Here is a 12,471-nt window from a genome sequence, read left to right as displayed (position 1 = left end):
GTCTACTGACACCCACATTATTGTCTTTCACTAGAAGTATTATCTACCGACAGTTAGCATTACCGTGAGCTGTGATCAACTTATGAAGTATCCCAAGAATAGTATAATTGTCACCGTACACAGAAGTCGTCCAGCCCGTTCTAGTATACATGTCATCCATTGCTGTAAATAACAAATAAAGAGCTTTTAATTTACTTGTGTTAAACGCTTCCGTGTCACTCTTTGTGTTAACAGAAATAACTCTTAACATAAGAACTGTATTAGCAATTATAAGCACTCCGTTTAAGTAGTAATGAAAGAAGACTAAAACAATGAAAACAAAAAAGAAGCACAGTATGTAATTTCAAACGGTTTTCTCTCATCGTGCTTACTGCAGATTTCTGTCAAGCTTTACAATTATTACAGTGTCCTAAAACAAGCGAACTGTTTCTAAGGAAGCAATATAAACTAATGTGGATTATCATTAGCTAAGCAACAACAGCATTAACATTTATGTAAGTCCAGGTGGCAGAACCACTCAACACTACGTCTGCTCACGCAGAACGCAAGCACGTGATCACATGCACACAAATGGCGCACACTGGCACTCGGTACTGCTCTGTTATACACACTGGTACTCACGTCTTGAACATATTCCTCCAGCCCCAAACTGATTGCCTAGGTATGCTAAGCCAAGACTCCCACGACTGTTCATGAAAAGAGTGTGTGTAAACAAGTGCGCTGCGCAGAACTGCATGATGTCCCTGTGACGACTGAAAGCCTGATAGAAATATGGAGACAAACGATGTTAAAAAATCACACATGAAACACATTTCAAAGCGTAAACAAAGTCTGTGTGTTGTGTCTTGTCAGTTAGTGTCAGGATGCGTTACTAAAACACGTCCAGTTGAGAATGTCCTGTCATGTCAATAGAATCTATTCTACTGCCACCATCAGTCATACATGTATAAACTACCTGACATTTTCCACAATTTTTCTGCTTTGTTACTCCGATGTTCCCTTTTCACTCCATCCTCCAAACAGCTAAGCACACTACCGTATACCAGTCTGTCTGCATACTTAAGACATACAGACCTTACTATTTCAAAAGTCAGCCATTCTACCAGCTTCTTACGGTCTTATTGTCCTTTCATCAAAATGTAAATTTCTAAATTTGAGAAGGCAGCTTTTGTCTTTGTCTCATCCTGTTTATAGGGTCTAGATCATACATGTAAAAGAAGCAGAAGAAAAATTAGGATTAGAGACATCTGTCCTACTAGTTTCTACATCTCTGTACCTAAATGTAGACTGCAAACAGATGTTTGTCAGCTCCATATTTGCTGAAATCGTAATATTTCGGTAGATAAAAGAAAACGAATCACACAGAAACGAATCACGAATGATAGAAGTACTTGAAAGGTTACGTAGTTCAGATATACTTACATCAAGTTTATCTGATGTATTCCAATGATCCACTTCATAATTATAGCTGAATGGTCCTCTGCTTGGCCCGGTTGAGTATTCCGTGTGAACCAGAACCTGAAACATAATACAGGTTTTATTAGTGTTTAGCGACAGATACGACTGAGTGTAGAACTGTGTTTAGTCTTATAAAACAGGTGAAAATATGTGGCACAAGATTAGATAGCATATAAATGTGCTTTGCTCAAAGAAGACAAGGATGAATACTTCTGAGCTAGTCGATTGATTCCATCTCTATTTGACCTTTCTGATCAAAATATGACCCCAAATGGAGACACAAGACTAAATAGAAATGTTGATTGGCATATTATATTCAGGAAAGTAGCCAAGATTAAAGAGATTAAATTAAAATGGCTCCAAATCAGAGTCCTGCACTGAATACTGGGGACAAAAAATAGCTTTATTTAATATGGGTCTAGAGAAGGATGATTTTTGTGACTATTGTAGATGTGAAAAAGAAAACATTCAACATATTTTTTGGAAATGTTAATGGGTTCAAGATTTCTGGCAAAACTTTCAAAATTATGTGTCAAACAAATGTGGGATTATGACAAGGATGATTTTAAGCGAACACCTGGTTTTATTTGGTTGCAGCAATAACTTTAAGACAGATGATGTACTGGATTTAATCTTACTGCTTGCTAAATCATACATATACGCTTGCAGATTCAAAAAAACCACACCTCAGTTGAAACCATTCATTCAGATACTGCAACATAGATATAAAATTGAAATTTTTAATGCACGTCTGGAAATGAAAGAAGAAAAAGTTGTAAAACATTGGCTTCCTTTTATTCAACTTATTGACCAAAACTTAAGCAGTGACGAGACTTTTATACATGTTGACATACACTACCTTATATGTCTTTTATATTGTTATATATGGTATAGTGCAATGGAGTGAATAGCTTAAACATAGAATATGCTATATGATTAATGGGTAAATGAAGAATATTATATGAGGAATAGTATATTGAAATGACTCATAAATTGTCGGGGACAAAAATGTCTGGCACTATTTAATGTTTGTGATATTGTTATGTATGTTTGTTATATTTCAAGGAATATGATTTGGATGATTTTGTCATTTAATGTGTTAATGGAGAATAAATGTTTATTTCTAAAAAAAAAATATGACCCCAGACAACTCTTTGGCATCATCTACAACAGAGGATTTTAAAGACCCATAAAGAAACTGCGGATAGATACGAAAGTGCAGAAAATTATGTCATTTAAACCTGTTTGATCACAAAGCCCCAGCCAAGGCTATCCGCTATTTTCCACTCTGTATGGGTGTATATTCGGTTCGCCTCTTCAATAGAGCTCACCTGCGACAATATTTTATGTTTTATATATCAATGTGCGAGCATTTCCTTACATTCACATAAAAATACACATCATTTAAAACTACACTTTTAAGTCCTATGTAGATTGCCAGCTTATAGCTGTGTTGCACTGCATTATAATGACTTGGACCGTGAAATGCGTTTTTCAAGCGGCTTTTACGAGACAAAATATACACTAGTGCTTCTGTTCTTCCATAAATCCAGACAAAATTCGATTAAATGTTTAGCTATTTCACTTTTCTTTTTTACTCATGCATTCAAGTGCCTTCTCTGAAATTTGAAAGGTTTTGTATTAAACTGAATGGTTTGTATTAAGAACAGTACCTTGTTTCAGTAGAAGTTTTAAAGAAAAGCTTCATGAACGAAACGACGACAGAATTCAAAGGACAGTTAAAATTGTTCGTACCACATTTACAACAGTATCACCACCATGTGTATCAGCCTAATCCGTGCAATCAACAACCAGAGTGTTCAATTTACTTACCATTATCTTTATAGCTTCAGAAGCACTAGACTTGGCATACTGGCTATAAAACGAATAGTCGGCAACCAGTCGTAAGGAACACCTTTTATTGAAGCCATTATCTCTGTCGTTTTTGTCTGATTCTGCTGACTGCAGAAAATTAATTATGTAATTCTCTTAATTGTTTTGATTATGTAAATAACTGGTGTATTTTTTGCTATTGCCCTGATTCTTAAAAAAATGTTATAAATTTCACAATGGTTTGTGTTTGTTAGGTTAGCAACTTATCTTCATATATTATAACTATCTTCGATTCCTACTATGATTACACCGATAATAAATTACATTCGGAAAAATCGTGCATATTCAGTAAGACCTAGTTCTCTTTTCCTTCTTGTAGAGAAATATTTGGCTTAGAAATGGAAATTACTGCCTAAAATGTTTACGAGTAAACTATGATGTCATCACTTACATCTCTGATGCTGCTCGTCGCTTGAAACTGACTCGTCTGAAAGACGGTCGTTGGCTGTAAGCAAAGATGAATGGTTCGTCAGAAGTTTAACAGATTATATCTGTAGGACCTTCAATCGTAGCTCTCTACATCCGTTTATTATTAATACGAATACGGACAGTTGATTTGTAAGGCCCTTGAGCCTATTCAGAAAGACTGATAAACAACATATTACAGGGAAAATATATAATACACAATAGTGGATGAAGAATATGTTTTAGTGTGGAATCTTTGATAGTATTTCTGCTCTTTGCCTTTAGATATAAAAGATTGGCATATTACACAATTTTATCTCATTTGCTGTTGACATCAGCATCGATTGTTTAAATTTAAAATTTAATTTGTAACACGTTTTTGGAATGAATGTATTTTAGAGATCTATTAGATGTTAACAGCATTATAGAAATGTAATTCATTCTTTCAATTGATATGACACAACAGTTCGTGTCTTACTCAGATTATCGTCAGATTATCTGAAGGTATGTGACACAATGCCTGAAATTCCAAATCGAAGCCGCACTAGAGCATTTCTATTGAATCTTTTCATTATTAATAAATTAATTATAAATTTGTTAAAACAATTACTTATACATTATGAATAAGAAACGTAGATGTAATCTTCTCAAAAAATACATGAAAATTAATTCAAAACGAATGAATCTTTCCACCAAAGTTAAATTATGGCAAATCATTGTTAATCATCTCTGTTAATCATTGTTATAGAAAGCTACATACAGTAATGTTATTGGATCGGAAAAAGGACCCGTATGATTCCAGTTGACATCAGAAAGCCTGTAAGCTAATCAGATCCCACCCACTTGATGAAGGGAGGTGTCTCCACGACGGCTGGTGAAAACAAATGAACAAGTAAATAAATGTAATTTTATACTTAAGATTTTGATCATATTTGTGGGAATATTTCTCGGTTAAAAAGCGAATGCAAGAAAACAAAATGAACAACAGAACAAATGATTAGTCATTTACAACTATAAACTTCATTCTTCATCAAATAGTTATTACAAATAGTACCTCAGTAAAGTAAATTTCATTTGGGAAATAAACTGTTGTGCAGAGAACGTCCTCCTCATAATGAGCATACACATGCATAGATTCATTCTCTGAAGAAAAAAAATGGGAAAATCATTCTTCAGTGTTTAAAAAATTTCATGCGACCTGTTTCTGTTTGTAAGATAATTTCCTATATCCCACGAATCATGAATCTCTCACGCATTGTAACAATGGGCAACTTTTTATCCTTTATTTCCATATGCTCCACTCAGTGTTTATATCCATCTCACCTCTGAAGAGGGATAGCCATATGGTTCAAGGCATATATCACAAACAAAGAAACTAAAGTATCGCAAGAAACGACAAGAGGGCATTAAAAAATGCAGTAAATACAAACTGGAAAAAATATCACACAAAACCAACAAACGAGATTCAGATATTTTACACAGTTACTGTGTTTGAGTTTTGTAATGCAATAGTGGTATACTGTAACCAAACAATATTTACTCTACTAGTTTCAGAGACGATTCAAGGCAGTTTTACAAATACAACAAAAAAAGCAAACCTTGTAAATGTCCTGTGAGGAAATCGTTGGAGTCTACATGAAGGGGCTCATACTTGCCGTTCCTGTCTACAGTATAGGCTCTAAGTCCAGGGCCACTACAGGAGAGCCTGCCTTTAAAACCATACTGAAGTTCCTGAGAAAAACAGAATTGCTTTCATCTCTCGGCTTAAAAGATTTTCTTAATTTTTTTCTTATTTAGCCAATAATTAAAGATAAACTGCTTTTGTTCGTTGCACACATAGAGAGGTCGCTAATAACTCACAGACACGCTAATTTACATCATCAAAATAGATCTTTGTAACTATTAAAAACTACTTCACACATTTTCTCCATTGATCATAATATTTCTCAGCGTGACAATTTCCTGGCATGTGTTACATATTTTCCAAATACAAATATATGTTAGTAACTTGTCTCTCACATTCCTAGTGTGAAGAACGTGACGTAAGTTCTGGCCGTTACGTGTCCAGTGTCAACATCCCGATGGTGGCGGACGTGCAGAGAAATATCCGACTTCTTCAAGGTCTCGTAGTGAAACAGCTGTTTGTGTAGATTATCTGTTTTACAAATCAATTTCATCAAAGAAGATGTTTACTCATATTCCCTCCTCTATGTGTGCGAGTAGTAACAGGAGCAGGCATAGAATCAAACAAGAATTGTCTGCTCCTATCCTACCCCTTATAACATTAAACATCATTTCATTATTTACAGATTCTTCTTTTGAACATTTTCTAGCAACTCCTTGAGTGACGAGTCAACATAACATTTTTGTTCTTTTAAACATGGGCAAAACAAATGATATCCAAACAATAGCTATAAGATGTAAAACTTAGATCTGTTTCAACTGAACCGTGTATTTATTCGAAATAGTGAGGTCAGCGACATGAACCCTAGGCCAGAGATTTTAAATCAAAGCATTAATTAAAATGACTTAGATTGTAATAATAACTGTGTTTGTGTCAGTGAAGTTATAACTTGACAACTAGTGTGTATTTCAAATCACACAACTTACTTTCTTCTACTTGTAATTTTCTTTTTCCATCGCAATCACTTTGTGTAGAACGACGGACTGAAGTAAAATCAAAAGTTTCAAAGAACAAACCATCTTTGACCGGCAATCGTGTCGTTGAGTCGTTCACAATAATTTTAGTATCTGTATTCACTGTAAGAGAGAAAAAGAAAACTTGTATTTACAGGCAACTAATTAAATGCTAGAAACTTAATTCCACACACAGTTTAAATTTCATGATCTCCGGGTTTGGGAAATATACATACATCATCGTCTGCTCGATAGAAACGTCCCAAAAATGACGTCATCTAGTGAAGGAAAATCAGAGCTGTGAGTTTTAGTTTCGTACTAATACTAAATGTAGACTTTGGGGAAACAAACTCGTTTCTTCTTATCGTGGACGGTTGATGACTGCAAATGTCGGTCCTTATGCCTGACTATACATGCAAGGTGGTTTGGACATGTTACTGAGGCACCTATCTCTGTCTGCTCAGACATAAAACCAACAGGAAGCTACTGAATTCTTTTGCAAGCTATATTTTATTTTAACGTCAGTGTTTCGTTAACTGCTCATTTCAGTAATGAGTGTCGTCAGCTCATGTCTCAGTTTGAGTTTACTTACTTTACAAGATGTCAACGTCAGAAAATGTCAAAAAATCTTCCATTGTCCGTTACTGCGCTTAACTATTAGCAGGATGATCATTTTTCCACACACAAAAATCTTAATATTTGCGTTTCCTTTAAAAATGTTTTATTTCCTTTTCTGAATAAAGAAACATTTTAAATCCGTCTTAACTACTAAATAACGAATTTCAAATATATCACAATGAGCTATTGAAGCTATTGAAAATGTAGTTTTCTTATCTGTCTGTGGGAATATATAGATATAGATATACTTCTGACTTTGAAATAGTTCAGTGTCCAGCGCCATGTGTACGAACACTAGCTAGAATTGTTTTTAAATACAGTCCAACGAAACAAGTCAAACTGAAACGAGCTAATACTAATAAAAAGAAAGGCATTAAACCTATTTAGATAATCCATTTCATAGAAACGCTGTGCACAAAAACAATTTTAAACTTTAAAACTAATTTTTTTTTTGAGATAAAACTCGATGATTACTTTCAGCCTTGTCAGTACATGTTTCCTAGCGGCTTGTTTAAAAGCATTGTATTTAATTTGCTTCTTTAAAACAGTGTTAAGTTATAGAAACAAGTCTTAAATATGTAATTTAAGAAATGTTATATTCTTCGGTGTGTGCTTGTGATATTTTAAAAAGTAATAGTCTTTCATCCGATAAGACAAAAATATTTTAGGTCTTATTTAGTCTGTCGGTGTTAGGCCAGACTTTGAAATATTTCGTGTTAATACTGTTTCTTACAGTACTGATGGACTTATTTTATTCTTGTCCACATCCCTTCATTGGCGTTTGGCAGGCGTTGGACCTTACGGTTGTGCGGACGGATCGACTGAAGATCCTGCCTAATCGACTGAAGATCCTGCCGGATTCACATTCCTCATTTCATAAGACTTGGGATCCACGGACGAAGACATTTTTTTAGTGGGTGGTTTTTTGCGTGCCTTAAAAGAACAAAATATTACCTGCCTCATACATGCTACAGAAGACGAAGACGTTTAAAGAAAAGATTGAAATAATCATTAAAAGCGGGAAGATAAATGGTCTTGCTCTAATTGTATCTTCCATTTACTGTTGTATTATACAGTCTAACATTGACGTTAGGGAGTCTTTCGTAATACTTCTTTTATTTATCGCAAAGACCAGCCAAAAGATAATATGAAACTAAGATTTTCGCAATTACCATCGGTTTCTTAGGTGCGGGTTTTTTGTTTTTCCTGTCCTGTGCAAAAGATCATACAACACAATGAGTCCAAATTGATAATATAAAGATTATTATGAGCGTATTAAGACACACACCTTAATATAAGAAATGTTGTGGTGTGCATAAAAATAAAATTATATATATAAGACGAGAAAAATAGAATATGGCTGATGGTTTCTGTATAAAAAAAGAGAGTGAAAGGGAAAACTAAGCCTAAGAAACTCAACTACGAGTATGTTGTTATATTTGTTGGATGTGAGACAAGCTGGAATGTTTATAGGATCAGAACTTACCATGCAGGAAATGCAGCAGCTGATTGGGATCCAGAACAGTGCTGTCAGAAACACGACAGTCATGACGAGGTTAGTCTTCATGGTCTCCGCTTTTGAAAAGATTACACAAATATTTACTTCTTAAAGTTTCAATCCAAGATTAATTTTAAACTAGGAAGTTCTACTATGTAAACTATCATTTAAAAATATACAGTCTACGTCTTCAGAAATAAAACTGATTTTAATTAGTCCCAAGGTAACAGTATGACGATAATAGCGAGGAAAGTTTTTTTTCGTTAAAGAAAAAGCAACAAAAAGATATACGTGTACAATGTCTGACACGTTCGTAGCAACTGGTGGCCAGCGACAGGAGAGGCTTTTTCTTCCTGTTTTGACTCTTCATTTTCTTCTTTCCTACTGCTCAATCGACAACTCAAAGCTACCTGAGTTTAGAAAAATGCTCTTTTTATTTTTTCAGCCTCTCTCCTAAACTTTTTGTCAGCATCTAATCATCTCTCGCAGAAACAGAAGTAAAATCAATGGCGAGTATTTTCACTTCATCGCATAATTTAGATTTTTGGGGTCTCAAGGTACATTTAAAAATATTTTATACTTTTATAATTATAATTTAATGCATTAAAGGCTCTAGAAAATATTTCGTGTCCCTAAAACTATTGCTTTATTGTGGAGAATGAAACTGAAATTGGTCTGATTGAATCTTACTGGAGTGTATCACAAACAAAAACCACATCGAGTGGCTTAACTAAAAACTAACGTGACACCGCTGTCCAGCGCAGGAGTGAGATTTGGCACATGGAAATGATTCCAGGTGTAAAACGAGCACTCTTCAGGTAAATATCTCATCAACGACTTTGTGTAAGGAGCTCCAAATTACAGAGTTAGTATGTTATTTAGGTATCTATTCATATCTGTGTTTAAAAAAAAACAAGAACACTTCAGTATGGTTTTAAGAAACACCGGTCTGCGAACTTGCAGAAAAGAATACAGGTCCATGTCAGTTATCATATTTTAATAGCAAACGTTTGTAACAGGACACCCACGTTACTGAGCCCTGTTAAGACTTCGGGGACTTGCAAGGTATAACAATCAGTCCCTGATAGAAAGTAGATACACTAAACAGACCAAGGAACAAAATGTTCAGACAACATCAAGTAGTTCACTGGCCTGCATCCAGAATACAGCAAACACTTGAAAGGAGGCATACGAAAAAGTGAGAATTACAATAGAGTACAGCACAATTTAATCAATCACATGGGCAATTCACACACACACACACACACACAAACGAACTACAACATAAGTGACATTTGGTACACTGCATAAGGTCAGCTGACGTTGACACAATATCACAACATCAGTGGAATCAATCACGTGTCTGGCACGTAGAAATGGCGATAAGATCGATCACTGCCCAGTTACACCCTCCACATACAAACAAGGGAGAAACTGAAGCCACGAAGGACAGATGATTGTGCAGAAAATAAATGTGACATTAAATGGGATCAACCCATGTGCTAAGCCTTTATAGACACAAGCGTCGTAACCTGGATAAGTATTTGAGTGTCTAATGACTCCTTTTTCATAAGTCTTACAGTAAACTTAGAATTAAACACGTGAACAGAAAATTTCTATTATTTGAAAAAAATATCAATAGAAGGTTTTTCACATTTTCGAAGAAGAAAATCTGGCGTGTACCAAGAGTGTCAAAATCCAAATTGTTGAAGAACTTGAATAGCCGGACAGTAAAAAAACCTTCCGATGGAATACACTCTCCTTCTGAAAGCAACAAAAAAAAAATCATAATAATGATTCCGATCTCACGCTCTTTTAAGGCAATCTTCGTAGATTGATATCATTAATCAACACAAAATCACTTTGCACGACTCACTTCATCGCAGTCACCGTTGTAGCAGAGTTGTCCAGGTCTAAGTGTTTCGGTCGTAGGGAAACACGGACCATTTGTATTGTTGTCAAAGACCTCCAGACAGCAGCGCTTGCAGGCTGCAGAAGCTGGTAACAGACAGAATGAGTGCTGCATGAGCTGGCCGAGAAACACGATACGCGAGACTAACCTTAGCTAACTAATGTAGGTAACATGGGGGAATGCCATCTGAGCTTTGCATTGTTTCCAAATATTTTCCCTACAGTCCTCAGTCTTTCATCCCTTGACTCGTACCAGTTGCTGGAGCGAGCGTCTGGATATACACGGCAGCTGACAAAGCCCTCCACTTACGCGTATTTTGGGCCACAGCGAGCAGATCCTGCACAGGACGACCAGTCCCCTCGTTCACGTTCTTGCCTGGCCACCGCACGCTGAACACCCTCCATTGTACATTAAAGGACAGACTCTGACAAGGTATCGTTGCGAGCTACATGGACAAACCCACTGAGATTTATAATGTAACGGGTTTCGTACAAAGTCATCGGTTTTATGTTCTCTGTACGAGATCAGGAACAGCCTCCTAAAGAATGCCTGGATTATCATTTTCGTATCATTGATTCCGTTTCATATCCGTCAGTCAGTATCAGCTCTACATGGGCTTTGTATAGACTATACTTCGTAGTAAACCTAATATTACGACTTCGCCAGATCCTGTCGAGCCTAGCCATCGCCGCTGCTGCTGTCGAGATCATGAAGCAGATACTTCTCGGCAGGTTGCTGTCTTTGGAGAAGGTAGCTCCTAAGTACTTAAAACTGCTTACCTCTTCGAGACGTACTTCCCATATCCCGTTCATAAAGATCTCTGCTCTCCTATTGTTAATGATTATTACTTTAGTATTGGCAATGCTAGTCTCCATTCTATATGTAGGGCTCACACGGGACTGACCACACTGAAAATAAGTACCTTCTGAGGATCATTTAAGGAGATGGAAACCTGTTATAAGGATCATTTAAGGACGTTTTCATGGCATGCAGTCATAACTACAGGTCCTTTTCACTAATATTATCACAGATTCATAAATGAAAGAAAGAACTTGAGGCGCAATTTTATTAGCCATTTTCTTATGAAGAAGAAAGTTTCATCTTTGTAGTTGTTCTCGTTGTTCTTTTTTTTTCTTTTGACATGTGCTATAAACTAGCTTCAGCCATAGAAGTAATATTCTGTTTTTTGTCCTGCAACATTCAGTTTTTGAAATCTTTGGAACCTGCATATTCCAGCTTTCCGTTCATGATGACTTTATATATATACTATAAAACAAACAACAAACTTGCATCAAGAATAATCATTTGAGCACCTACAGCATCACACACACACCACTGACACTTCATCTGAGGTTGAGCAGCTGGACCGAAGATGGCACAAATGATTTCAAGTGTCTGTTACTTTTACAAGTTGGCATGGAGTAACGTTTACCTGAGCTTAATACAAATGAATGGGTGCCAGCCAAAATGTTTCTTGTGACTGAAGTATGATCAAACCCAGACGTTAAACCGTCTTTTTTATAATGTACATCAAATTCACAAAAGCTGTAGAACTCTTAGTGACAGAAATAAACCAAAATGAATATTCTGACAAGATTATGATGTAAATATATATAGAGAGAAAGATTTAGACGACCAAGCACAGTTCAGTCTCAGCTCCTTAAGAAGTATTTTGCATAGGTGAACAATTACAGTTACTCATTAGGAAGCTCTTTTATGTATTGGACAGTTTATGTTATTGTTTTTACCCATATCAAAGCTGTGGTCACCTTCATCATAACATTATCTAACTGTTCTACGGCACAGTTGTTAGTAAAGGTAAAGGTAGTCCTCTGACCTTTTCATGTCGTTAGGGAGTAAGGTGATAAAGACCTTACTTTTCTTGGGGCCAGCATTAAGTAAGGGTGGTGCCTATGTCCTCTCCCTTGATGCCTTACCTTCCACCTACCATGTATAGAGTGAGGTACCTGTTCCCGCGTGCTGAGTCAACTAAGGGAAGTTTGCTTCACTACAGGGTATGGGACCAACATGTCTCTTAGAATATCCACAT

At 36.0% G+C, this 12,471-nt stretch overlaps 1 protein-coding gene and 3 long non-coding RNA genes across 4 annotated transcripts in view; all 4 read right to left on the bottom strand.

The window, feature by feature from the left end:
* LOC112559955 (ADAM 17-like protease) overlaps positions 1-12,471 on the bottom strand; it is a 130,702-nt gene that overhangs the window by 58,913 nt on the left and 59,318 nt on the right. The window contains exons 12-13 of the mRNA XM_025231511.1: positions 622-760; positions 64-162 (exon numbers count right to left, since the gene is read on the bottom strand). Coding sequence (XP_025087296.1) covers positions 64-162; positions 622-760 — 238 coding nt within the window. The remainder of the gene's footprint in view (positions 1-63; positions 163-621; positions 761-12,471) is intronic.
* LOC112559175 lies at positions 4,584-5,445 on the bottom strand. Its single transcript, XR_003098296.1, has 3 exons — positions 5,355-5,445; positions 4,811-4,899; positions 4,584-4,627 (listed from the first exon to the last, which is right to left on the bottom strand). It is a non-coding gene; the product is annotated as an uncharacterized LOC112559175 (long non-coding RNA).
* On the bottom strand, positions 5,445-6,392 carry LOC112559154. Its single transcript, XR_003098292.1, has 3 exons — positions 6,367-6,392; positions 5,776-5,911; positions 5,445-5,487 (listed from the first exon to the last, which is right to left on the bottom strand). It is a non-coding gene; the product is annotated as an uncharacterized LOC112559154 (long non-coding RNA).
* LOC112559143 lies at positions 7,673-10,275 on the bottom strand. Its single transcript, XR_003098288.1, has 4 exons — positions 10,193-10,275; positions 8,498-8,586; positions 8,184-8,222; positions 7,673-7,944 (listed from the first exon to the last, which is right to left on the bottom strand). It is a non-coding gene; the product is annotated as an uncharacterized LOC112559143 (long non-coding RNA).

The sequence above is a fragment of the Pomacea canaliculata genome, linkage group LG1 (genome assembly GCF_003073045.1).
Source record: "Pomacea canaliculata isolate SZHN2017 linkage group LG1, ASM307304v1, whole genome shotgun sequence".
In the NCBI taxonomy this organism is placed as follows: Eukaryota; Metazoa; Mollusca; class Gastropoda; order Architaenioglossa; family Ampullariidae; genus Pomacea; species Pomacea canaliculata.
This window is presented reverse-complemented; position numbering and strand designations above follow the sequence as displayed.